Raw genomic sequence first — 27793 nt, forward strand, 5'->3', positions numbered from 1 at the left:
ATCTATGGCGCGAGTCGCCTTGAACTGTCTGGACCGAACTTAGATGGGCCTGAGTGCGTGAATTGTCAGCCAGGTCCTAGGCGACAGGAGCTTAGTGGAACCTAGCTGGGGCGGCGGATGGATACGCAGTGAGTTGCATCATGCAGAGGTCACCATGCCCATACCCATACCAATCCGACGTGACTGCGATCTGACCTTTCCGACAGCCCGGCTGCGCATTGTCCAATCAGAGCTGCATACCTCCCCTCTCGGCCCGGGTCGAGCTGCCGGTGGCCGGATTGCCTGCCATCTCCAGCAGCGCTCGTCGCACCTCGTCGTCGGCCGACGCCGCTGCTCTCGACGCGTCGACACCGACGATATGCGTCAGTTGGGAGAGCGCCGCCGGCGGCGGGCCAGTGTCGCTGGCGACGGAGGACCGACAGGCGGCGGCGGCGGCGGAGGAGGAGGGTGGTCGGTGTGTGGTGCTGGAGCTTCGGCCGAGAGAGGTGCGGGAGAGCCGAGCGGATCTTCATAGCTCATCGCCAGATACGAGTCTCCAAGCTGTGAATCGTATGGGTTTGCCAGTCCTCTTTCCACTCTCCGGATTTTGTTTTATTTTGATTACCTTGCTTGCTCAGTCGGCACACCTGTTCCCAGCACTTCCCAAAGTCATTCAATCGGCAGCCAACAACATAACCTCACCATGACCTGACCGTTTTACACCCTATCGACCTGAGCTCGTTCGTACCTGGTAATCTGAAATGACTCTGATCGTGATGTGCTGGTGAACTGAGTGAAAACGACTCTGACTCTAACACTTGCGCTGGTCGGTCGGCCGGTGATGGTACGAGAGTCATCACGATGAGAACTGCGTCCGAAGAGAGGATTATGAGTGTCGCCGGGTCGGATCAGCGAGCCACAGGCACATTGCTGCTCTGTCTACTCTTCACAGCGGGTGAGTCTGACGACACTTCGGCTGGCGTGCTAAGCCAGCAATAGCAAAGTTCGATGAGTAGTTAAAATACCCGTCGTGAAGCCTAACTAGCTTCTCAGCTCAGGATGAAAGTGAGCTAGCTGCGGACACAAAGTGGCATGAATTTATCAAACACATTCTCAGAAGGAAAAGGTAGCATTTTCTCGCACTCTAATGAGGCAAAAATAATTAAAAAATCGAAACCGAACAATCACAATGCCATTTGATAACATTCACATGAGACTAATGGTTTGACGCTCGCAGGGGCTCCTGAACCTATGAACCTATAAATGTGGTGTGATGTTTTCTTTTTCTAACCAAAATTTGAAGGCAAGCTACCAAAGATATCCAAGGATACTGTACAATCTGCCTCGGATTTTTTTGCCAACGCTATATTTACCTCTTGAACACTGGGAAAAACTCTTCGAAAATTTATCATGTATTGTGTCTTTGTTTACCCCTTTATGCTGAGTAGTGTGTGCTGTTGCCTCTCCTTGCCAGCCGCGTTTGCGCTGAAACACTGCAGATTTACCGACATGGAGCAGGCAGCCGTGGGGAATATTCAATCACTTGGTCTTGTAGTGGGTTCCATTCCCTCGGACCTCCGACCTTCGGTCGGAATAATGGATGTTGTTGTGCAGTTCGGTTCGCACTAGCTCCTCGCCAAAATAGAAAGGAGATTTTGGATGGCAAGTCTGAAGCTGCCTTTTTTTTCTAACTGCTTTTTTCGTTCAACATCATAGCAGCTAGCAATGCGGAACACACTTGTAATTCACTTACGGAAACTTTGCAATAATTAAGGCTGACGAGCTGCATATTGTATGTCCATTTCGGGTAAAATTTGATTTAGAATAATTATTTACTTCGCGATTCTATTGCATAACCGTAGCATGCACACAGCTCGTGTTTTGTATCAAAAAACGGCGGAAAATAGACCAACATGAGGCATATTTCAAGGTTTTCTCAGGGCTCGTATACTCTTGATAGCATCACGAAGCGTCATTCCAACATAAATGGTCAGTAAACTTGAAATGTTTCCGCCATCGCTTGGTTTCTGAAGATAGCACGTTTTACTGTCAGAAGATAGAGGGAAGAATATTGAGAGGGACCTCACCGGGTAGTAAATTGCCCGATATGACAATAAATGAAGATGCCACCGAGATGGACGTCCTTTTGCTTTACATGATTACGTTAGGTTTCATAGAAACCTTGAAATTTAGGTGTCATGTATATCGCATACTATGACACCCGAGATGACACTTTTAACCGGCGATCTATAGTGACACAATGCACATAATACATATATTATATGGACATAGACTAATAATAATTTACGATGCTCTAAATTGTAAGACCCGCATATGACGTATCAGACAAATATCAAATCAAAATTCGAGCTCCCATCCGTTGACTGGCCCAAAAACGTATAAAGCACCGGATTGCCGAGCGATTTTGTGGGCATGGCTGACGGTTGCTACGTGCTAACCACTATTTCCATTTTTCATAATGCTGAAGGTACAGAAGCGACCCCATATGGGTAAAAAAGAGTTCAACGTTTTTGAGAATACATGGACCATAGTCGATACCGGTTTCAGTCTGTGGAATATAAAGATTCGATAACAGCGAGTGGCGCCATTCGATCAAATCGGCGTTGCTGTAACGAATGACGAGCAAATGACCTCTTATCTGGTATGGTGTTTGTTTAATTTAACACTTAAAACACATTTACCTTTGGAATACTGGCACCACCATCAACAAACATCGAGGATAAAATGGCAAATCTGGGGAAAATATGACGCATTGTTAGAAAGCATATGTATTTCCAGAGAGCACATTTTCATTTACACTTTGATGGAGACGGAGATTCGCACTCAACGCCATTTTCCACTAAATTTTTAGACTAACATAGACAGCTAACTCACCTAAAAATACCGGTATCGGTATTGCATGACAAATTAAGCTTTGGGGCCTGTTTTGGTGCCCGATATAGTTTCAGGTATTTGTCGTCCGCATTGATCCCCGCTTTTATTTTTCCCGAAAGTAAACACACGCGTTGGGTGTTTTGTGTGGAGAAAACGCGACGCAGTCTACCCCGGTCACATCCATTTTTGATGTAAAATGAGTCACTGCACTGTCACGACGAGCAAATATGATCAGTCGATCGGCGTATTAATCATGGAGTCGCTTGTCGCGCCTCTGTCAGATGACGGAGCTATCCTGGCAGTAGTCACACACGAAAATTGGACGTCATTAGGCCGTATGAGAGCTTCCAAAAATCAGCACAACCTCAGCGGGGTGACGTGCTCGGTGCTACTCAGGTGGGAAGGATAATTCACGATGCTCCACTTCCAAACAAATTATCCATGATGTGCAATGTGCAATTTGCATGCATTATGGTGAAGGGCGCACCTGCAATTCCTCACAAAGTCCAATGCTCATGAAATGTTATAAGCCCTCAAACACTCTCGCTTATCCGCTTATCCCTATGACAGCGCTTAGACAAGGTGTGCCGAAAATATGTAAAAAAAAAGGTAAGAAAATGGGTTGCCTATAGCCGTCACCGATATTCGCTATATCCATTCTTCGTCGGCACAAATGATGCCTATTGCGTTTTGTCTCTCCCCGGCCCCCGCCATTGAGGTAGAGCTTCACTGAAAATAAAACGAAGGTGCTGCTCGCCACAAAAAAGACGCGATATTAAGTCAAGTCTACTGTGCCCTCAGTCCTCACAGCTTAGGTCAAGTACCCAGACATCAAGCTTGAGTTTGGGGCAAAATGACTTCGAAAATTGGACCAGGGCAGCACCAAGAGCACTAAGACGTTCGTTTTGTCAAGACACGTCGAGTGATGTAATTTAGTTAAAAGAAAATTAAAACGACGACATATTCAGCACTGCATACTCGGCAAACTACGGCTGAATTTCTGGACTTGGTTGGCAGTGTCCGGCACATGTGGGTGTGCCTCCCCCGCAGCGGCTCCTTACTTAGCCTATTGGACGGGCAGCGGCCGTGGCGCGCATAAGTCCAATGGGGCGTGCACGAAGCACGGTTCTGGGCCGGCACGCCACGCGTGGTGCCCGTCACGGAACCCGAGTTCAGAGAGGTCAGACGGTCACCCGAACGGGGAATGGCGTCCCTCGTCACCGCCGTCCGTGTGCCCTGTCACCAGCCCACCGGCGCCCCCAGCTCCAGACGCCAATACAACATAGCAGGCGCCCATTCGCCCTGACAGTTCCAGCGATCCCGCTCTGCTTGTGTTCAAGCTGCTGACTGAGTCGACGCATTTATGTCGCGTGCTCCTGCTGTGTGCTGCAAGACGAATGATAAGTGGCTGCCTTTGGTTCAGGAAGAGGGAGACTTCTCAGAAACTTATATTTAGTTTAGTTTCTTTGGGGACTATCAGTTTTTCACAGAACGCTTATCAAGGAGCTTGACACCTAGCCAACATATCGCACGTCATTTTAGATATATGGTGTTAACTTTTTCAACACCATTTGGCATCACACGATCTTAATTTTGCTTCCATTTAGCCTCCTTCAGTAAGGACTGTTTTTTTCGAAATCGGATTGTGAACATAACGATAAGTACCAACAGGGACGTGACCCAGCGCCCTACTGACAGGCGAAACCGATGAATTGTCTGATGAAAGGCAATCCATAATCAAGATGGCATGGGGATGAGAGGTACATTTTCAAATATACGTTGCTTAAATTGCATTTTATACAGATATTAACAAACGAATATAAACAAATCACTAAAAAAGAAATAAAAACGAATGCACATTTTATACACGCTATTCCATACAGCAGTTCGGAGGCCGCACTGGTCCTATGACCTATCCCAGCGGCCAGAAGGAAAGAAATGGCCTTGGGCCGGAAGGTGCAATGGCAGAGATCACCTCTGTAATGTGGGACATTTCCCGGCCGCCAGCACCAGGCTGGCTCGGGACTGAGCCGCTCTCGGCAGATGGACGTGTCTGGTCTGAGCTCCATACATGTTTCAATGAGTTTTCTCGACCGCTTGGGCGGATACTCTCAGCGAACACCAAAGAGCTGTGTAGTGATGCATACCCGGCGCACGTTGGACCGAGGTGAATCTCCATGGCAGCAAAAAGGTGACAGGTGAGAGAGGAATATTTCAAGAACATTTTTAAAGGTTGGAGCTTTATCGTAACAACATTTGTTTATGCTTCAGTAATGTTTCAAGTTACTTTTAATATCGGAGTAACATAAGAACAACGAGACGATGCATCAGATAAATTAATCATCAGAGTGTCATGCAACAATTCTGAATGTGACCGTTGTCCATAAACGCTCTGTCATCTGATATGCACCACAAGAAAGTAATTTATTTATAGGGACATGTTTTGCCACGGACTAGGAATCTCTTTCCATGAATTCATTTGCCGGCATGCCATATGGGCTGTATTCTAAGCAACGGTAAGATGGACGCCCCTTTACCACAGGCACACAACATAGCAACAACCGGGAAGGCTAGGATAGACCGAGATTGAAATCTGATGGATTGGTGACATTGTGTGTCGCTGCAAACATTGGGAAATTGTTGTGGCAGATGGAATCATGAATATAATTTTGATTCTAATAGCGCCTAAGAGATATGCTGTGATATAGGATTTCTAGAAACGAGGGTATTTCTATTGTATCCTAGCATTAACATTTTTCCTCGCGACATGGCGTAACTCCAACAAATCGAGGCGGGGTCCAAAATAGTCTATCAAAAATTATCCAGGCATGCTAAAAAAACGAAACACATAAAGTAGGACCAGATGAGGTCTCAATGTACGTACACGCGGGTACGTGCAAGGTTCACTGCTGCGCCCGCCCGGTCGTCGCCCAAAGGCAAAAAAGCAATAGGTATCAGTAATAAAAGGCAATCCCTCTACTTACGCTCTTTGCAGGTTTGCGTAGTGGTCTTCAGACGGCATGGGCCGCTATGGAGTATGAATGGGTGGCATAATTTTATTCTGCAGTGCGATGACGCCAGCTGATGCCTTGCGTCGACGCGCTGTTCAGTGAAGAAAAAGCGTCCGTATCTTCAGACGGAAGCAACACAAAATATTATTGATGTGTATCGAAGTTTCCACCAACTAACATCATAATCATCAAGTCAAGCCGTCCGCATGAGCACTGAGCAGCTAACCAGCACGGGAGAGAGAGACTCGACGCGTGTGGATCTAACTAGCTAACCAGGCTGAGTCATCTAACCAGAGTCGACTGCGGACGTCTGCGTGTCCATCTAGCCAGCCAACCAGGCAGAGTGGACGGCAGCCGACTCCCACATTGGGCGTGATCTGGTCGGGCGATCCGGGCAGCTGGGCTCGGACTGTGGGCGGACTGCGCCCACCAATTGGACCATCGTTCAGCCGGTGCCCCGATAGCAGGGCACGGTCGATGGGCCGCCGGAGACAAGTCCAGCCGGCCGCCCGTTCAGCCACGCGCAACGTCGACAAGTGGAAACGAATCGCGCCGACTTCGCCAGAGTGAAACAAATGCGGCCAATCATCGCAGACCGGAGACCAATTCTGAGCCATCGAAGATCACAAGGCTTTCACTCGCCGTGACACGATTGAACACTAACCGGATGAAACGAGACTGGTTAATTAACCGGCGATAAGAGGCTGAATGCTGCGACCGACACATTTATTTTCGGGAGGGAGCTTTTATGTTCACTTCGGACGGCTAAAAATACCTTAACTTCAGCCCCTTCAACTTAACCCTCGCCCACACATGCCATTTTCCCATCCTAGAACGCACATGGGGGGGGGGGGTGCCACCCCCCCCCCCCGCGCCATTTCGTTCCTGTTGGAGATAGAGCTTAGCAGTAAAGACCAAAAAGATTCTTTGGGAAGAGACGAATCCAATGATACCCAGTTTTACCTTCTCAGGTCAGTCATTGACCTTCCAGGTCAGGTCAAACTAAAAAATGTTGCTGTTTTGGGTCACCGTTGGATATCAAGTGCGCTGCTTATCAAATACCGATGACGATGCTGTTTTCTGGTGCCAAGCCAGCTAGAACCTCTTTGTCACACTATCCGACCAGAATTTTGCTGCTGAGGTCATTTCAGGTCAAGTTAGGTCAAGGTCAATTATATGTGTTTGTATGTCTGTGTGTGTCTGTGTGTATACTGATGTGTCCACCGATTGTTTTTGGGTCCATATCACAGGAAATCATGATCTGAGAAGCTTTTACCAAAAATGCAGTCAACAAACTTCACAAAAAGTAAATTCAGCTTGCCTAAAACGCAATTATCTTAGATGACCTAGGTTGACCTTGACCCTGACCTTGACCCCTGTACATCGTCGAACAACATGTTCCATGATAGGTGGGAGGTAAGACTGGCAAAAAAGGCCGAAATCAGGGTGTCAAAAGCTCACAAGGCCCATGGCAAACGCAAGATGTTGAGAATTTACCATTTGGGTCATGACATGACCTGAAAAACAAGGTCATATCTCCGAAACCAAAAATCACAGAAACTTGAAATTTTCAGTGGACATCAAGAACGGATAGACGAGCATCTATACGAAAAATCAGCTTTCTAGCTCTAAAAATGTTGAGTGCAGAGCAGAAAGACTGCCTGGGGGTGGCAACCACCCCCCCCCCCCCATGTGCGGGCGAGGGTTAAGGTACCACCTTGCAACATAACATCCGGAGAATGAGGTGAGTGTTGCCTTTCATGCTTGCTGTGGTTGATACTTTAAACGTTACATCGTCAAGCCATTCCCACAAATTGTTATTGTTTCGTGAAATCATGTACTGCTGCATTTGCTACGAAAATGTGCACCTCTTTTTCCATGACCTCCATTCATCTTCCACCAACTCTCATTGTTTTTTTTTCTACGTCATCACTCCAAATGGAGAATTGTGAACTGGAGTAATGTTACCACCCATCAATTGTCTGCATTGGTGCACCATCATGGTGCTCTTCAGCTCCTCCCTTTCAGCATCATTGCCAGACCCATCACAGTGCCGACCGTATGTATGTACATCCGTCTCTCTGTCCTTGTCTCTGTCTCTGTCTATCTCTCTCTCTCTCTCTCTCTCTCTCTCTCTCTCTCTCTCTCTCTCTCTCTCTCTCTCTCTCTCTCTCTCTCTCTCTCTCTCTCTCTCTCTCTCTCTCTCTCTCTCTCTCTATCTATCTATCTATCTATCTATCTATCTATCTATCTATCTATCTATCTATCTATCTATCTATCTATCTATCTATCTCGTTATATATTATCTATCTATATATATCTATCTATCTTCGTTTTATATCTTTCTCTTTTTATTCATTTTATTCTCTCTCTGTCTCTGTCTTTCTCTCTCTTCTCTCTCTCTCTCTCTCTCTCTCTCTCTCTCTCTCTCTCTCTCTCTCTCTCTCTCTCTCTCTCTCTCTCTCTCTCTCTCTCTCTCTCTCTCTTTCTCTTGCTGTTTCTCTATTCTTATCTATTTTTGTCTCACTCTTTTGCACTGTCTGTCTCCCCTCTCTCTCTCTCTCTCTCTCTCTCTCTCTCTCTCTCTCTCTCTCTCTCTCTCTCTCTCTCTCTCTCTCTCTCTTTCTGTCATCCCCCGAGCGGCCACTGTAAAGGGAGGCAATGAAGGTAATGCTCGTTTCCATACGCTGTCGGGCCGCGTCGGCAGCCATTAGACGGTGCTGACGAGATAGGAGCGTCGGCACCGATCCATCCTCCCTCGGCGCACAAAAACCGGCCGATATTGCACGTGCGTCGTCATCGATGACTGCCGAGCGACGTTGGCCGACCATTAACGACGCGGTCGACGGGAGAATCACGGCACAGAGAGGGATGGGAGGGGATGGGAGGGGCGCTTCTTCTACCGCGGTGCGCCGGGAGGAACGGTGGACTGGAGAGGAGGAATTGATACTCGGCAGGTAAACAGATACATGGCAGGTGCGTGTCAGGGACAAGGGATGCGATGAAATGTAAGGTTAGCTAATGGTGAGCATTGGTGGAATGCGCTATTTTGAAAGAAACTCAGACATTTGCTTCCATGAATAGGAAAAATTGTTCCTGCAGGAAGAATAACCCATTCCCCTTTTCATGTTCCGACAGTTAGGTGTTGAAGGATGCATAAACCCTCACGTCATAAGGATTGAAGCTCCCACTTTGAAAGTTGAGCTATACTTCGATCTATTTTGAGTGTTTATATTAAAAGCGGCTCAACATCAGTGCCCTAGATTCACAAACAAAAAGTTCAGAGCTGTTTTCCGGAAGTCCACGGACTCAAATGGGTCACAATGATTGCAAGGCTGGCTAATTGCTAATGCCTTACTATATCACACAGCTAATGATTAACTGTCCTTATCTGACGAAGTTTTCCCCTTCATTTACTGACGGCAATGGGATCGAAAAATTATAAAAGGCTCCGCATCATTAATCGCTATATCAGTCTCCATAGGGTCATGACGAGCTACGATAGCGCCGCTTGCAAAACGAGCCGTCTGGGCGCAGCGGGAGTCGACACGAACTACACCGTGGGCGTCCGCTCCTCCGTCCCTCTGCGCTCATCCATTACTCTACCCTCCTCCAATCCTCTCTACTCCTCCTTCCCTCTTCCTTACCCTTCCACCCCAGGCGACTACGGAACAGCGAACAATCGCAATTGTCTCTGCCTGCACCTTGTTTGAGTCTGAACAGATGCAATAACGTCGGGCAATTTCCTGAATATACGAATTTCTGTGATCAAAGCACTGAGTAAAGTTTGTCTTGTTCCTGAGAAAAAAGTCTTCAAGTATTCGCCCTGTAAACGTATGCTTGTGCTGGAGAGATAAGAACACTGTACGTGTTCGTCGGTACTTGTTGTTCGACGCTAGAAATGAGATGAACATCTTAGTAAGGGATAACAATGCAATATGCAAGTGTACTTGCTTGTTTCAAATGAAACTAAATTCATTTCCAGCTTTGCAATATCATCTGCTACCAGTAAGCGGAAGTTCATCGTCGTACGAACACGAGGCTCTGATGGCTCTAAAGTCTTTTGTCTGGCTCTAGTAAACAAATGGCTGTGGTCTGACCACCGCGCCGCAACTATTTTTTTTTAGTCAGAAAGGAAACGTCTTTTTAGAAAATTCCCAGAAAAACCTGATAGCTTTTCCAGAATTTGAGTCAACTTTTGTGAAAGCGTTGCGTACCCTACGCTGAGCCGGAGATCGCTTCTCTAAATCCGCCAATATGCAGCAGTGTCTCATTTTCTCAGAAGGAAGTTGGCTGGAAGTTTCTCGGCATACGCTCAGATCCTCACGTCCCGGCTAGACTCATCTCGCCAATTGAATTATGCTGATTTATGAACTAAAACGAGATTTGATCGCTCGCCGATCTTGATAGTAGCTCTATTAGTATTTTACTACGCACGTTTATGTAGCAAGTTGTAAATATGGGCTGGAGGCACGAACAACTCCTTTTTATCCTTGTCAGCTTTTCTATTTCTCCCGAGGCATACGTATCCCTACTCCAACGAGTATGTATCTTCTATTCTGCTCTTTCCATTTTGTCATAACCTTAAAAATATTTAACTTAAGCCCCATAGATGCGTGCTTCATAAGAATTAACATCAAATCCCATGTCCAAGCTTGATATATGTTATTTAACTATTACGAAAACAAATCTACAATTTTGTGGCCTAATTTACCTTAAACCACTGCACCTGCACTCTCTGAGCGATGGGGAGCTGACTGGCAAAGGAGGAGGCTGGGTAAACATTACGGGCGCTGTCGGCACCTGGTTATTATGGGCCTTATACAAATTTGCCTGCGGTGAGTGGCATGGGAGCGGCACCGCCTGACGTCGACAGCCGCGGTCAGCCAATCAGCGTTGGAAGGTGCCGGCGCTGCCATCGACATCACCGCCACTGCCATCGTCTACGCCATCACCGCCGCTGCCACCACCACTGCTGTCATCGCCGCCATCGCCACTGTCACTGTAGTCATCGCCAAAGTTGCTGTCATCTCCAAACCAACACTACCAGCGCCTCCACTGTCATCGCCGCTCCGCCACCACTTCCTTCTACACTTCAATCGTCATCGTCGCCACCGTCAATCAAATTACCACCGTTGCTGCTGCTGCTGCTGCCATGGTGCTGTTGCTGGTTGCACAATCATCGTTGTGCTACTGCCATCGCCACCGCTGCCACCGATGCTACCTACCACCGCCACCGCTGCCACCGCCGTTGCCACCACTGCAGTTGCTCAACATAAGAACCACCCGCGCATCTCTCTCCTTCGGGCCAGCCGCGTGGAATCGATGGCCGATAGACACCCCTGCCGCCGGCGCTGAAGCGGAAGGCGCCACGGACGAATGACGCACAGGTGAAAGGCTGACAGCGATCCGTTATTGACAGCGAGGCCGAGACCAGCTGTCTGCAGCTGCAGGACAGCATAAGAGCAGCAGTGTGCTTTTTCTCGAATCTGCAGAACCTCATGAGGACAGCAGCATCCAGCTGCCTGTGGCTTCTATAGAACCCTGTTAGGGCAGCATACTAAGTCGCCAGTGAAAGGATAGCCTTAGAGGTCTAGAGGAGTGGGTCAAGCTCTACCTGAGTGAAGAGCATAAACTAAAAACGGTGGACACGGATGTGATCAAGTAATCTCTTCTTTTAAGAACTTCTTTTTGGAACCAATCAATCATAAATGGCTGCATTGATGTCTAACTTGCAAATGAAAAAGATCGCCTGCCAAACTTACACAAGTGAACCTTTGACAGTCTTTAGGAGACTTGATATACCTCTGTCTAATCAATTGAATAGCGGTAGCGGTTAAAAATGTTAGATTATTTATTTTTTAGATATGCAGTTTTTGGAAGCAACTCCGACATTCGAAAAACGATGCATAAAAAGTGACCTTATTTATGCGTCCCAGTTTCCATACATTACTGCTTCTCAGGTTGCGGGCTGAATACGTTTGGCATCATATTTGACCTTCAATGATTCTGAGCTACACGGGCAAGAACATGATGCTCGTCTTGGATGCTTAGATGCCTCTTAGAGGCTCGTCTTAGGACGCAAATAACGCTTGTTGTGTGCTTACGTACCTATAGTTTCAAGCATGAAGTTTTAGGGCTACCGACTCCGCAACAATTCAACAGTTAGCAGAGTTTAACAAAGTTTGCAGTTTAGAACTATAACAGCATTAACAGTGTCATCCCACCGCATGTAACATGCCTGACTACATACCATGACAATCCGCCTTCATTCCAGCAATATTTAACCAGAATTTCATCTCCGACTTCCATCAATGCTACAAAATAAGTATTCGTGAAAACTCGCCCACCTCATCGTCCGATAAGAGCTAAATCTATTTGTGCACTGTGCAGCTTGTTGAATTATTTTCGCGAGAGCAGGCCAATCAAAAGTTTCTTGCCGCGCGGCTGGCGGTGACGGCAGAGCGGGCCCACGCGGCGAGGGGCGGTGTTTGCCATCCTTTCGCAGCGCACGTGTCCCCGGGGCATTGGCCCACTCAGCGCTGTTTATCGGTACCTAAATATGAGGACACCTCTCCACCCGAGGGCGCCGCCGGCGACCCGACCGGAATTCAACAGCGGCGGGCTAGAGGTAAACGGTAGATGCATGCACCACCGGCAAATGCAAAAGTTAGGTAACATTTTTCCTGAATGTGGATGGAATATAAAATAATGGAGTTGATCATGGGATGTGCAAATACATTGAAAATTTGATATCGATTCAGCCACTACCTACCTTATTACGGAGCGAGCGAAGCGAGCGTAGTCTTTCCTTAGATTAACGGAAATTTCTGAGTATGAGCGGCCGGCCGGCCGGCCGGCCGTGGTCACGCTTTTGCGAAGCTTATATCTCAGCAACCACTTGACCGATTTACACGCGGTAATTTTTGTAGGGTAGCTTCATTCCTTCTACCAAGTATTGGACTATTGCCGATGCATGTGGGTGACCCCTTATGCACGTGCCACGTGCAAAACGAAGAGGTGTCACTTTTGTAATTGTTGCAATATCTCGGTAACTACTTGGCCGATTGCGCTGAAAGTTGGCATGTAGGTAGGCACCCACTAGGCAATGCATATCCATGTGCCAGAGTTGGGGTGCTGCTGCACGTGCGCACGTGCAGGGGTCGATTCCAAATCTCGAGAACGGCTGGACCGATGGCGCTCAAATTTGGCACATGGTTAGGGGCCGGTTAGTAGGGTGCCGTGCAAAAGTTAGTTGGGACCCATTTTGCACGTGCGCACGTGCAGGGTGCCGATTCCAGATCTCGAGAACGGCTGGGCCGATTGTGCTCAAATTTGGCACATCGCTAGAGACCGGTTATAGTTCGTTTTTTTTTAAGTTCGACCCTCACTGTAAGCATTTTTTTGGAAACAGCACGAGAATTGCTCGCTGAATTACTGAGAAAACTGGTTAGCGCACTTTGTATTGGAGATATGAATTAATATTTTCAAAATAAGTTTCTAACACCGATGAAATACTGTTACGTTAAACGCCGTACGATTTATTAATTAGTTCACTTATACTTCCTGACAAGTCGTCGATCCTTGTGGGGCTGCAAATACCGAGCTGCGAGTCTGGTAAAAAGGAGCCAGGTAGAAATGATTTTGATACAATTAATCGTCTGCGAAATCATTGTGCGCCAACGAGTTTTCTCAGTAATTCAGCTGCCAATTCTCGTGCTGTGTTCAAAGAGATGTTTACAGTGAGAGTCGAACTTAGAAAAAACGAACTATAGTAGGGTGCCGTGCACAAGTCAGTTGGAGGTACCCCTCGAAATTTCGCACGTGCAAGGCTCACCCTCTCGCTCGCTCCGTTAGTCGCCCATAAGGCGTTATACTGGTAAGCCACTCAATATCTCTTCGCAAACTAGCGAAATGGAAGAAGAACCACCACTTTTTTGTAAGTGTCTCTGGCAGCCATAAGTGGGAACTAACTGTTTTTGCACAGCTTCTTGCTGAGCAATATATTCCGCTAATGACAGCAGATGCATACACATTTTTCAAAGAGGATGCAAGTCAACTAACGAAACGCGTCCAACCAATCGTGCAGAATTGTGAGCTCGACACACGCATGCAATATGCATGCATATTTTGATACATATATACATTATACAGGGTGATTTTTTTTTACTTGTTAAAAAGTAATTAGGTTTAGTGGGGTTAAAATGCAAATATATATTGTAAAATTATATACCAGCACGACGAGCATTCTGGGACATTTTGATTTCATGCAGACACGATGTGAAGGAACGACCATCGTGTATTTTACGTGTGCTTGAAGGTACCCCCTCTCTCACCGACACGAATCAGCCCGCCTGAGCGCGTGTTGAACAGCACCATGGACTCCCATGCTCATTGGGCGGACTGAAAAGGCTCCTATCACCCATTTTCAGCTCTGCCAGATATTTCCAATGTTTTCTTGTTATATCTGCCATACCTGGGTCCAAAAACTAGAAGTCTAGAAAGGGCAGGTCGAGGATTTTGCTACTGGCGGCCCTGGTGGTGTCTGATTCGCTGTTTTTGTTTCTCCCTGAAGACTGATTCTTCAGAGGCTCCACATACGCCAGATGAGCCGTTTGAAGGTTATTTATGACTACAAGCTTGTTCGTGCATTATTTAACGTCTTTCTGAGGTATCTCCTTAATGATCGTATGCTTCGAACTGCCTCAATGCTTCAAAATCATCGTTTTGTGTCGTTCCTTACTGAACGGCGGTGGACCATGCGTGCCCGATTGGTGGGACATTTTCAGGCTCCATTGGGGCCGAGGCCTTCGGTTAAAAGGGACAAATAATGACACCATACAAAATGTCCCAGATTTATCTATCACGTGCATTGCTTTTTTGCACAAAATTTTTCGATTTAGGGACCACCATTGACGTTTACTTTTTAACAGTTAAAAAAATCACCCTGTACATACCACATCTCTATTACACATCTCTATAGTTAGGGACATAACTGGTATATCTGATAATATTCTCACATATCTGATAATATTCTGGACGTTCGCTAAAATATTCGCCGCAAAATACGTCACGTTTCCTCAAAATCAGACGGAAGTAGGTGACTACGTTTGAACACTGCTCGGTTGGTGCGCACCTGCTGCACTGACCAGTCAGTCTCACTCTGTCTTCTCTGTTCCAGGTCTCGGCCCGGCGTCAGCCGATGCGCAGACAGACAGCGAAGTGCCGCCTCCCAGCTTCATAACGAGTCCCAGGTCGTTCGAGGCCAGGGAGTGGAAGGACGTCGTGCTACCGTGTGAGATAAAAAACAGAGGTCAGTCCAGCCACCAGATTTTAATAGTTGTATGCACTATCCGTCACTGGTTGTAACCGATTGAATAATGCTATCCAACGATTATAGCAAAGGAATGGGTGTTAGTCAAAGAAGTCAATAAAATGTTTCTCGTTTTGTTTTCCAACTTCTTATCGTTGGCTCCTCTCCTGTTTGCATCTTCTCTCTTCCTTCCATTCTCTTTCTCTCTCTCTCTCTCTCTCTCTCTCTCTCTCTCTCTCTCTCTCTCTCTCTCTCTCTCTCTCTCTCTCTCTCTCTCTCTCTCTCTCTCTCTCTCTCTCTCTCTCTCTCTCTCTCTCTCTCTCTCTCTCTCTCTCTCTCTCTCTCTCTTATCTTCTTCTTTCTATCCTTCTATTCTATCTTTCTTCATCTTTTTCTTTCTCACACTGGTTTTCCTTTACTTAGCTCGATTAAATTAAACGAATTTATTTCAATGGTATCGGGTTTGCTTTTACAGTAATCTCGCTTCCCCACAAGAGTACCTTGACCCTCTGAGTCCTCTTGTAGTCTGAAACGAACCAACTCATAACGGCTGGCACCGAGCAGCGTAAGAGAGCAAATGGCCTCCATATTACCATTTTACGAGGTAACGCAGCCGTGCTCATGTAGGCTCGCCGCGACTTGAGCAGGGATAAATTACAGTTCGCTCTCGGGCTCGAAAATCTACCAGCGTGCGGTGCAGATCTGGGTCCCCAACAACCCATGTTACGGGCATTACCGCTGTTAACACAGCCACCGGTGGCGCAGGTAATTGCATTATATAACATAGGTATACAATGTATTATGAATGTATTATGAATGTAACTGTGGGTACTTTTTAAAAACTCTTCACATTCACTCTGCGCAAGTAGGGAACGGGTTTTTTTCTCATTTGAAGGTACGATAATTAAAAAAGAATCACTTTCTAAAATCAATTACACCATCTGTTAATGGTCCATCTGTCCACCATCTGTTAACCATCTGTTAACCCGCGCCCCAGTGGCGGTCTCAGCCAACTTCGCCCTAGTGTGGGGGGGGGGGGGCATATGTTACCACCCACCTCTAACTCAAAAACTAAGAGGGCTAGAAAGACGCGGTAAAAAGCAGCCGATAGCTCTCAATGCGTACGTTTGAAAGTATTTCAATCATTTTTCACCTTAGAGCAATATTGGGGTCACCAGAGGTCATCAAAGGTCAAAATTTGCCATTTGTCATTATATTTTTCAGAAAACATGCCGCTATCTCAGGAACTATGGTAGCTAGAAAAACGCATGGAAGAGCAATCGATAGCTATTGAACTCTTCTTTTGAAAAGGTCATTATCAATATTGACCTCAGGTCAACGGTTTAGCCTCCAGAGGGCAAAAACTCCAAAAATAGCTGTTTTTACGAAAAGTATTTTTCGACAATAACTTTCGACTACAAAAAGCCACGACATGTCTATAGCCAGAATCGTGTTCCCCTCGCCGAGACGCGTCGAATGACCAATAATTTGACCTTGAAAGGTCAACTTGAAATTTTGACCTCAGGTCAAGGTCATGACCTGACCGGAAAAGGTCATGTTGCATATCAGTCGATGCGTCTCAACAAGACAAACACAATGAGACCATCTCCAGCGTTCTATCTCTTTCCAATCGCGAGTTATTGGCAAAAAAAACTGTTTGTAGCCTCAAATGACCTCGGATGACCTTTCTAGAGGCTATCAGCAAAAATGACACCTTGGTCATCACGAGTGGACTAAATCATTGTGATTCTGAAATATTTGGACTGTTCCTATGCGTACACACGGATCTAGAGGCATTTTCATTTTTCTCCATTGACTTGTAATGGAAAGGTCACGCCACTGACCTGACCTTAGGTCACGGATATAAAAAATCCGAGATATACAAATTGTAGGCGCCCATAAGATCATGCAATCCACCAAGTTTAAAACCTTTCTGACAAACACTGCAGGCTGGACATGATTGCAAACTTTTTTAGGCTTGGTCAGTTAACTTGACCTGGTGACCTGACCTGACATGACCTGGGGTCAAAAATTTCACACATTGTCCAAAATTGATGTACCAAAAGCTACCCCAAGCGGCGCGGCGCTACGCGCCGCGGTTTTTTATTCACACGCAAAAAACGCGACAGGGTGGTAACATATGCCCCCCCCCCACTGGGGCGAAGGTTAATGGTCATGCCATGCCCCCCTTTCCTCTTGGAAAATTGAATTTTGTTGTTTGGGCGACTCCAAAACTCAAGCATCAGCATATGTAATCCCCCCCTTTACTTTCCCGCTGCCTCTTGCCCACTTTATGCCCCAGCCGTTGGCGTGCCAATTCACTCCGCAACATCTGACGTGTTTCAGGTTAAGTTGACTAGAAATAAATCACTTTGTATCAAAACTCAAGCGAAGCAGCACCTCGGGCATCCGCGGCAGCTTTATCGAAATTGATGGCGTCACTCTTGCTATTGACACATAAAACATTGTGCTGCTCAAAAGCTGCGGGTATAGCATTGCCGAAACATTTCACAGTTAAATTTAACAGATTGTTTCTTTTTACACACGTCACTGCGGAACAGGCATTCTCTGGCTTCAACGTAGGAAAATGGCAATTTTGCGTTATTTCGAGCGCTGCGGGGAGGAGAGGCATCCACTTCCACATACCACAAATGCACCTTTGGATTCATCAGTGTTTGACAGTCTTCAACTCTCGACCAGTGCATATTTTAAAAGGTGCCAGGACATTTCAATACTCAGTTCATGTGAAATGTACTGAATTTGGACTGTATTTTAAATCGAAGCGGCTTGGATCTCAAACTTACTACTCTTTGCTGTCATTCGGCAAGTTTATGCGGTTCATATCGACCAGCAGATATTGCTTTTAAGTTTTAATAACAATGAGGGACAGCTTTAATATCATCGGGATCTGAAATATTGAACATCGGCGGACTCCGTCTATACTTTTGCTAGGTTATGGGACTTAGCTCTATTAATTTCCCAAATAAAATGTACGCGATTATCTTGAGATGACCTTTCGATGGGTACCAAATTACGGGCTATAACAAAGCTATGGCCCCGGAGCTATTCTAGCAGAGACAGCGGCCCGGCGGTCGCTGGGGCACCATGCTTCAGCGGCCTCTGGGAGCCTGCGGCCGCGGACCAGATAGCCGAACAGCCTGGTCAAATCCGGTGCCTATCACGAGCCACAGAGGCGCGAGCCGCGAAGCTCGGTGTGTCAACACTCGCTGGTGCTGATTGCCGAGTGGCGCGCTTTTGAAGGGTCCTCAGGTGCCGCTGTTGGGTGGGCGCTGAGCTGGTGTGGAGTCAGCACTCGCCCGCTCTTGGCAGAGACTGAGAGGGAGGGACGGCCGAGGCCGCAACACCAAATGACCCGGGAAACAGCGACACGCAGGCGTTGATTGATTGTGACAAGTCAACATGTTCTCAGGATGGGCAAAATAGGTCATTGAAAACGGATTCAATGACGAATTTAAGGCTGATAATATATCGGTGCAGACTGCAGAGTCTCCTTAAAAATGTATTTTCCTTTATAAAATGAACAAGCATTATAACGTTCAGACAGAAAATATTAATAACTCATCGTTAAATTATTTATAAAAACGAGCCTGTGTTTCTTATCTTTCGGGGAGCAGTAAATGTTTGGGCGTTCACTAGCGTTGTGCAACTCTTCCCTTTCACTAAGTCACGGTGCCAACGGACGCCCAGTTTTATCAACTAGTTATAGCTGGTGATGGGGCGAAACATGCGCTTATCAAATAATTTGATGTGAGTTTTGTTCCATAAAGACATCACTCTTTTTAACGACGTACCATTAGCCACGAATTAAAGGCTGGAAAATGTCTTCCTGTCTCTGGGGAGCCACTTCGTGGATCTGGGCTCAAGAGAAGGTCATAGCTTTCACTGTTAAGCGGCTGAAGGGATTTAGAGCTCGGAAGAAGCGCCTCCTTTATCTTTTCATTGTAACGAGAATTGGGCTTGCCTTATCGATGTAGACTCACCGCTATATAATGCATGCTTCAGACGCTGCTTTTGTTCCAGCTCGCATGCGGACTGATTTGGTTGTCAACATTATTGTCGCGTTGAATGCATTGCTACATAGTTAGGAATAGTGAGAAAAGAAATAGTTATTAAAGGCGCCGTTTGTAATGAATCGAAATCAACCAACGATCTCGCCAAAACGGTCTAATCCCTTGTTGATGCATCTTTTGAAGCTAGGCTATTTGCAATATTTCATTTCTATATTTACCTGTTTGATGGCCGTATTAGAGACGACCGTAAGGACGCAAGTGTGGATTTTACTGGCGCTTATTCCAAGAAGTAGAAGGATTGGAGGCAGTTTGTTTCGTTTACGACAGTTCGAATCTCGCCTTCGCGACTTGGATAGCCCCGGACTCGGGCCGAGTGTGACCGCTTTTCCGGGAAGGATGCATTTTGCAGCCTTCAGGGACCAAAGTTACTACGAAACGTATGGCATCAACTGCGAAACGAATGCCTGGCGCCGACCCTTTGTGAGGACAGGCTCTCCCCTCGTATGTTTTCGATCGTGGTTCAAGCCTCAAGGTCTCTTGAAGTTACAGAAATGTGGCACCATGAGTTTTTGCAGAAATAGGGGACTTCTGCTTGGGCATGTATATTGTAGTAGGTAAGTGTAAAATGGGTGCCTTGCACGAATTGTGTCAATGGAAGACTTCTCGTCCGAAGCATGTTCAATGATCATTGCTAATAATTTTTGTCATCGCTCCGCACCAGGTCCCTACATCGTGGTCTGGAAGAAAGGCCGGCGTGTCATCAGCGCCCGAGAGTCGATTGTGGCGCGCGACACGCGCTACAGCCTGGTGGACGGCTACAGTCTGCGGATCGCCAGCGTGCGGCCCAGCGACCAGTCTTCTTACACGTGCTCACTGGACACGGAGCCGCTCACCGAGCTCACCCACCGGCTCGACGTGCTCTGTGAGTTGAGAGCTCGGGACTCGGGAGCTTCTGGACGCCTAAAATGCTGGCAAAAGACACCGCGGTAATAGTTCGACGTGGACTCGGTAAACTTAGAATAATAGCCGTTTTCACGACGGCCATCTGGTACACATTTGGTACACATCTGGTGCAGATCAGGTGCAGATTTGGTCAAATCAGGTTCAGCGTGTCTCTTAGTAGCTGTCAGCTAGGGTGACACTAATTGCTTATATGCCTGCTTTGTCGTATTATCAGAGAGCATCATCGATTAAAACACTGAAATAAATTCATAAAATGAAGATATTTGCTGTAAAAGAGATTAGGTGCAGATTTGGTCAAATCAGGTGCACTCGCCGGATAGACCGTCGTGAAAACGGCTAATATTGACTGAAATTGTTCTTTTTTTTGTAATGTTCTTCAAATGAAGATAAGTTTAGTTGTACAAATTTAAGCTTTCCATTATTACGGTGGGGAATCCATAGACAACTTTGGCTTTAACGGGGACGAGGGACGTTTTTTGTCAGGATCTGACTTATTTGACCTTTTGATACTTTTCTAGAGACAATAGCGTTAGTCGATTTATTAGTCATGTTGCCGTTATCGCAGCCTCAGCTAATTTGCGGTACGCTTGTTAACGAAGTAATATCCATCTGTATCTGATTTAGTGGCCACCTCCCATGAATGGTGAACATCATAATTAGTGGATAAGTTCCATGAAAAAGACTTGCACAGTAACACTGCCGTTCGGCCGCGGCGCAGCAGAAATTAGATTGCCGTTCGCGGTAACTGCAGCCATTTAGTGTCGGTTAGTGGCGTTACGAGCGGCCCGGTGATAGCCACCCCCGTGTTTTACACGGATCACCGTCATTAATAGCCGCCAATAATTCACCTGCAGTGGTACATTAATGAGCGGTGGTACGCCCGACCGGCCGGCTCCTGGGGCCGATATGATAGACTGGTGCGCGCAGTGCCGCCCGCCGCCGAGCAGGGGACCAGCCGCGACTATTATCCCCGCCCAAATCGCCCTCGGATTGAGCCTGTGGTGGCCGCTGAATGGTACTGTGCACTGCGGAGTGTGCGTGGGTGAAGTGCTTACATTGGCGCAGCGAGGGCGACGACGAGGGATGGGGAACAGACCTCGACGGGACCTTCCTCAGGACAAAGTCATGGCAACACATACGTGTATTACATATTCTCGGTGACTTTTCTGAACACTGACCGTCCCTGTTCAGATGGTCCAGTGGTGACAACAGCTCCGTCCAATGGAGTGCTAGTGCTGGAGCGAGGCAAGGAGGCTCAGTTTGAATGCTCAGCGACAGGAAACCCCACGCCGACCGTGTTCTGGAGAAAACAGGTCAGTTTGCTCGCAGAAACCGAGCGTTTTTTTCTTGGAAACATGTGATGTTTAGATTTGATTTTAATAATTTACTGACGCACTCGCACGCAGTCCAATGCCATTTTTGACTCACACGATTGTGTGGTTCGCCAGGTGGGCCTGTTGCCCTCTGGCGAGGCCCAACACGCGGGCAGCAGCTACACGATCTCCGAGGTCACCCGACAAATGGCCGGGGTGTACGAGTGTGTCGCCCAAAACGGTCTCGGCAAGCCGGGGGTCGGCACCGTCAGTCTCCAGGTTCAGTGTGAGTTCCATAATTTTAATTGCGATCTTAGTAAGTCCCAGCGTGCATCCTCAGGTTCAGCGTATGCCCTAAACCTCGATACTTGTGAAACCTTTTTGGTTCGCCATATGACATGCTGCAGTCTCTGTATTGGAGGTTCGTAATATTTCGTGGTTTTATGTTTGTTGCTTGTGCATGATGGTCCCGCCATAAAATAACATGTTTCATAGCATTCCAGTACTGTCTGTGCCAGCCATTGGCAGCCGAGCAATGCGTTGGGTGCAGGCTCTATAGCTATGTGCAATTCTACCCGTCTGTACCGATTCTGTTGGTGGGACTGACATGACCCGACCTCTGACCGCAGATCCGCCAGAGGTGGAGGTGGAGCACAGCGTCGTCCACTCGGGCCAGGGGTACAAGGCGCAGCTGGTCTGCTTTGTGTTCGCTGACCCACAAGCTGAGGTAAGATCTTAGATGAAACGCCATCATTTACGGACTCACACCCGCTCAGCCGCCGACGGCGAGGGCTCAAAACCAGCCATGTGCTGTTGGGGTACCGGGAAATCCTACCACACCGCGGCGTGATGGGTGATAGCGATGATGGATCAGTCCGCTGTGATGTGCTCTCTTCGGCTTTTGAGAAGGAGACCTGTGATGAATTCGCCACACAAATCACTCAAGTCTTACGTTTACCGTGAGAAGTGATAGGTTTCGTATTTGAAGAAGATGGTTTGTATACAGTCGGGTCATCGCTAAAGTGAGATGAGTTTTTAATGCCTTGAACCTCACATTATCATACTTCGGCTGAATGAGTTCAGAGTTTCCTTGATATCGTAATAACTTTAAGTCAACCTACTTATTCGGAAACTTGGAATGCATCTCACAGTGAGTCACCAGGCTCGTCACTCATACAGTCACAGCTGTTTTTTTTTAATATGCTCTTAGAATTATTCTAACTGGATAACCAGAGAAAACTAGAACCAGGCACACGACAATCACCACTGAACGATCCGTACGCGGAGCACTAGACCGAAGTTGTCTCTTTGTTCCGCCAACTCCACCGTAAAAAAAAAATCCCTCCCTGGAAGTTGATTACCGCTTTCCATCGAATTATCTATCTTAACTAAAGCTTGGTAAGTTCTCTAATGAAGCGAATCGCTGGCGCCAGGTGCGCTGGCTCCGAGACGAGGGAGCGCTGCAGCCGAGCCGCCACGTCCCGTCCGAGGAGGTTTTGGGCGGCACGCGGCACGTGCTCACCATCGGGCCTGTCCAGATGGCCGACTTCGGCACCTACTCGTGCCAGGCCTCTAACCCGCTTGGCACCGCCACCGGTCGCATGGCACTTTCAGGTGAGCCGATTTACGCCTTCAATTTGTGTTTAGTGCGGTCACTGCCTCCAATTCCTGTTAGTGTTGTCATTTGCCGTGCCAGAGGCTTTTGTGCAACAGAGTTATTGCCAACTGGAGAGGAACGCCTCAGTGCCGAACGAAAATGGAACGGGCCAGCCGCCTGCATTACGAGATTGCAATTCGTATACGGTGGGTTCAGCGCATTACATACAAACGGTTCGGAAAGTTCACTGTTATACTGGAAACTGGCGTGCCATTGAGAACACTCCGAAACCTCGCTAATAATTACCACCGTTCATTAGGTATGCATGTTGACTAACATGTGTGTTGACTGAAAATAAAACTAAAAGAGCGAGCGTTGTACTTTCCAGATAAAGTACAAGAGTTTCGCTTGCCGCTGAGAAATAGATGTCACCCTCAGACGGACCTCGGGATGCATTAGCTGTTGCAAGCGCATTTGCAGTGGATGATTGACTAGGGCGCATTAGCATAACTCCGTGGCGCGATTTCCACCTCAAAATGTAAATGAGTGCAGCTTTATAAATGTTAAACATACATGTTTCTTGAAACTCCAAAATTATATTATGTTAGGTAGCACAAATCATATAAACTGCTCAAAGCACATTTGGAGCTCAAAATGTAAGGACACTGCCACCCATCACCTATTTTTACTCCTGTATAGAATATATCGATTATGTAATGTGCACGGTTTATGTAATGTGTACGGTTTCAGGTGCCCCCGGACGCGCTCACATTACGAGCAGCCCCATCGGCGCGGCACCGGACTCTTACCAGCTGTCCTGGGAGGTCCGCAGCTACTCACCAGTGCTAGAGTACAAAGTCGCCTACGGACTCGGAAAGGTGAGGAACCATACTGGAAGATATCAAATAATTAAGGGCTTATAAATGAGCCAATGAAAATATTTGGATGACAGGAAAGAGATTCTGTTTTAGATTTGTGCATGCATCATTGAAATCAATAAAACCTCGTCGCACTGATATAACATCCTTATCCTTAGGAATCCTTTCGTGTGTGAATATGAAATGAACTTTTTGCAATGCGATTTTGCTTGCCTGCCTTCCACTAAAGAATCTGATCAAAGCCCACCTTTGAAAGCCATCTCAGGACCGCAGCGGTCCGTAATATTGCACATATTTTCCGTCAGGAGTGCTCATTATTAGCCTGGGGCGCAACTGCAGTCGGAATCTCCGCGGAAAGCAGCGGCCAGCGCCCGAGGGCTGTGTTGCCCCAGGAAACCTCACAATTGGTAACACTAGCCGGACCGACTGTTGACAGAACCTGACGCGTGAGGACCGGTCGGCCAGCTGGCGCGAGGTGCTCGTACCGCCGACCGGCAGTGAGGTGGTCGGAGACACTCTGCACAGACAGCAGATCCCACTCACCAAACTGCGACCGGCCACCACCTACGAGCTGCACGTGCAGGCGCGCAACCGGCACGGCTGGAGCGCCGTCTCCGACCTGTTTCACTTCTCCACTCTCGCCAGGGGAGAGGGTGAGTGCCATATTGTCTCAGTCTAGTCATTAGTGAAAGACCAACTACATGGTTTCCTACTGAATTTCCTTCAAGCTCCCTCTTAAAGGTAGTGTGCCAGCTTTCTTGGACCATATGGAGTTAATGACCCGGATAAGGAGAACCGGATTTTTAGAACTTATCCATACCTTCAAAACTCATGGAAACGTCTTAAATTCTTCAAATTTTGAGTACCCCAGTGCGAAATTCGCCCCGACGGGTTGTCGGTCGTACCCCAACCACATTTCACACCACTATGAACAATAAATGCACACACTAAAATCGCTATTACCGATAGGCTCATCCAATCAAGTTTCGATAAACCCGTTCATCATCATCTCCTGCGGTTTCGAACACGCCTGTTAGGTGACTTCTGATGCTCGTCGAGGTCGGAATTTCCAAATACGCGTGGTGCGTCGGGCCGCGCGCTCTGACTTCGGCCAAGAAAAATGCGTCAGCTGATCATTGTCATTTCTGCCACTTGCGTGTGGTGTAATGGGGTCATAACTTAAGAGACGGCTGTTTCATATCAATCATTTTACATAAAATCATATTTCAAACCACAAATTAATGTTCGACAGCCAAATTTAAGAAACAATACCAATACAGGCTTACAGTTTAAGGCTCGACATTGTGTTGTCTACGATTAGACAGCTGATAACTCATTCCCGTACGTCGTATGGTCGTAACACTATAATGACCTTTGCTTATTGTCACAAGTGCGCCGCATTCGCGATTGTTGCCCGACGCCTGTTTGCAGGTGAGCCCACTACAGTTGTTATACATATCTAAAAACCGATAAACTTTTAGGCGAAAAAGGCACTATTCCAGGCCCATTTTTGATTTTTTTTTGCGATATTAGGTAAAAACAGAAGCTTCTTATCCTAGGAAAAATAAAACGGGAAATCTTTCAAAGGTGGCACACTACCTTTAACAAATCGTCACTTATGTATAACCGTTTCCAACACTGACCATCGCAACCGGTTTCAATGAATCTTTTGGGCCCCTTCCGTGCCGCTAACTGACGATCCCGTGTCGTGACCGGCAGCGCTCGAGTCGCGGAGTTTCAGTCGGGCCGCCGGTCTGAAGGCACCCCCTGGGCTCTCGCTGCTGGCTGCCAGCGCCGCTCTACTGTTCGTGATAGTCGCCCTGCCAACCGGTAAGTCCAGGACACCAGCTAATTAGTTGTGTAGTTATCATATTCATACGCTCATCAGCGCTGTCGCCTCGTGTTGCCATGGAGATTGGAGAGCGACGCGGCCATCGCGGCCGGCGGTCCAGCTCAAATCCAGCCAACGATCAAATATGAAGGCTAATAATGTATTACATGGGCTTCCTGAATCCTGTGGTAATAGCTGAGTGCAGTGATTAGTTTCAGTAAAATTTATCAGTGATTCATTTACGGAAAGTAGAAACTATCTTTCATTTATTATTTTGCAAAGAATCTAATAAGGAACTACGACGCAATAGCGAAACATTCAGTCCATTCACCGTTACTAAGGCACATTGAACGGGTCAAATATAGCGCTCAAGCACGGTACGTTATAACTTTACGCCAGTTCCACTGCACCAACTACCAGCTTTACAAATACGATGAATCTTTAGCGGCTTACAAAATACCAAATATAGAGGTACGTACATTCTTCGTGTCCATCCAACGCATTGGACTTACGCCTGTTCATCGACAGATGAGGACAACACCTGAGAGAAAAAACGTCCTGGTTTTGCCGGGATGGGACACGGCCTTCCACACCATAGTTCACGTGATTTGAAGATGACCCCGCGTCTAACCCGTGCACACCTGCTGTGACAGAGTGGACGGAAAGAGACGCTCCGGGATGAGGCTTGGTGTGAAGAGCCGCAACAACAGTCACAGTGGCCAGGGGGGTGTGAGCGGTGTTAGAAAGCTGCCTGAGAGGTTGGTGCCCGCCCAGACTGGCTTATCCGGCTGATGGAGGCCCTAATGAGCGCATCAGCCACTCGGGACGTTTGCCCGAGTTCGTTGTCACCTTCAACACCGTCACATACAGTGTCACTGCTGGCTGCTGGTGGGCTGGATAATTCTTCATTCCGTGAGGAGTGGAATGCGAGTGAATGAACATGATGACTTACCTGTCGAACATCCGGACAGATTCGGAAAACATTTACCGGTGACTGTTTGATGGCGATGTGGCGTGACCGCGCTGTACACTCTGCACAGTGCAAGATGTGCACAATAGTTATGTGCGGCGTGCACTTTATGTGTGATGTGTATGATGCGTGCAATGTGCAGTGTGCTGTTTCCTAGCTGTGATCTCTATCGTCACGGTTCGTGTGGATTGCCTCCTTTCTAAAGCCGGTGTCATTCAGAGTGTCTGCACTTTGTGCGAACAACAAAGGCGGCAGTGCTCCAGCGCGCTAGCGGGTCGTAAAACTTTGCGCTGAGAGCCGCGACAGTGTGTGATGCCTCCGAAGTGTTAAAGCGACCACCGCAAAACATTGTGTGGACATAGCGTGGGTGAGCGCACCGTCTCCCTTTGAAACTGCACTTCTTGTGCCGGAGGGTATGCGATTCTCTCGGCACGGATACACACTTCAAGATGAAACGAAGACAAATCTGTAACCAAAGATTCGTTGATGTGTGTGTCAGTATTGACGTAATGTTTCCCTGTTCTGTTGCATTGTCGCCTCTTTATACCATGTGACCGTAAAGGCACACGCGATTGTTTTCAATGCACATGCGGTTTGTGAAAGAAAAATCATACAACCGTGCTCGATGTTACGTAGCTGTTCAACATTCTTGTCTCTGCAATGCAATGTTTTGGTCGCTTAAACTTGATATCAAGTTTTTTGCTGTGGATATGTATTGACTATTGAACTCCGATGGATCACTATTTATTGGTTGATGTTATTAACAAACAGTTACAAAATTACGCTGAAGGTGTGATACTCAAGCATAGTGTCTCAAGAATATGTGAAATACACCGCAGATTGCACCTTAGTGATAGAATATGCGACACAAACCACCCTGATCCAAACAGGCGCAAATGCTATGCCTAAAATGTGATTGGCTAGGCTACATAAGTTTAATGTGGTGTGATTTTCTTCGCTAGGAATAATTGGCTTAGCCTTTGCTTCTACAAGTGGCATCATGCATTTCCAC

At 47.1% G+C, this 27793-nt stretch overlaps 1 protein-coding gene across 2 annotated transcripts; it reads left to right on the forward strand.

Annotated features, from left to right (window-relative positions):
• The first annotated feature begins 394 nt into the window (after window positions 1-394).
• On the forward strand, window positions 395-27626 carry LOC122388615 (lachesin-like). Of its 2 annotated transcripts, none has more exons than XM_043379815.1 (11): window positions 395-934; window positions 15067-15198; window positions 19951-20151; window positions 21384-21505; window positions 21641-21791; window positions 22135-22232; window positions 22939-23119; window positions 23853-23980; window positions 24417-24633; window positions 25700-25810; window positions 26340-27626. In XM_043379815.1, the coding sequence occupies exons 1-11, from the start codon at window positions 841-843 to the stop codon at window positions 26354-26356; spliced, it is 1452 nt and encodes a 483-aa protein (XP_043235750.1). In that variant the 5' UTR covers window positions 395-840; the 3' UTR covers window positions 26357-27626. The 2 variants fall into 2 exon arrangements, with proteins under 2 accessions (XP_043235750.1, XP_043235751.1); XM_043379816.1 differs by lacking the exon at window positions 395-934 and adding an exon at window positions 13747-13824.
• The last annotated feature ends 167 nt before the right edge of the window (window positions 27627-27793 follow it).

This window comes from Amphibalanus amphitrite, unplaced genomic scaffold, assembly GCF_019059575.1.
Source record: "Amphibalanus amphitrite isolate SeventyFive unplaced genomic scaffold, NRLGWU_Aamphi_draft 000328F_arrow, whole genome shotgun sequence".
In the NCBI taxonomy this organism is placed as follows: domain Eukaryota; kingdom Metazoa; phylum Arthropoda; class Thecostraca; order Balanomorpha; family Balanidae; genus Amphibalanus; species Amphibalanus amphitrite.

Bases quoted from the DNA above. Each gene is read 5' to 3' on its own strand.
- LOC122388615 (XM_043379815.1), top strand. From the start codon at position 841: ATGAGAACTGCGTCCGAAGAGAGGATTATGAGTGTCGCCGGGTCGGAT. The intron at 21,506-21,640 runs GTCAGTTTGCTC...GTGGTTCGCCAG, and splicing joins CCGTGTTCTGGAGAAAACAG to GTGGGCCTGTTGCCCTCTGG. The intron at 24,634-25,699 runs GTGAGTGCCATA...CGTGACCGGCAG, and splicing joins CACTCTCGCCAGGGGAGAGG to CGCTCGAGTCGCGGAGTTTC.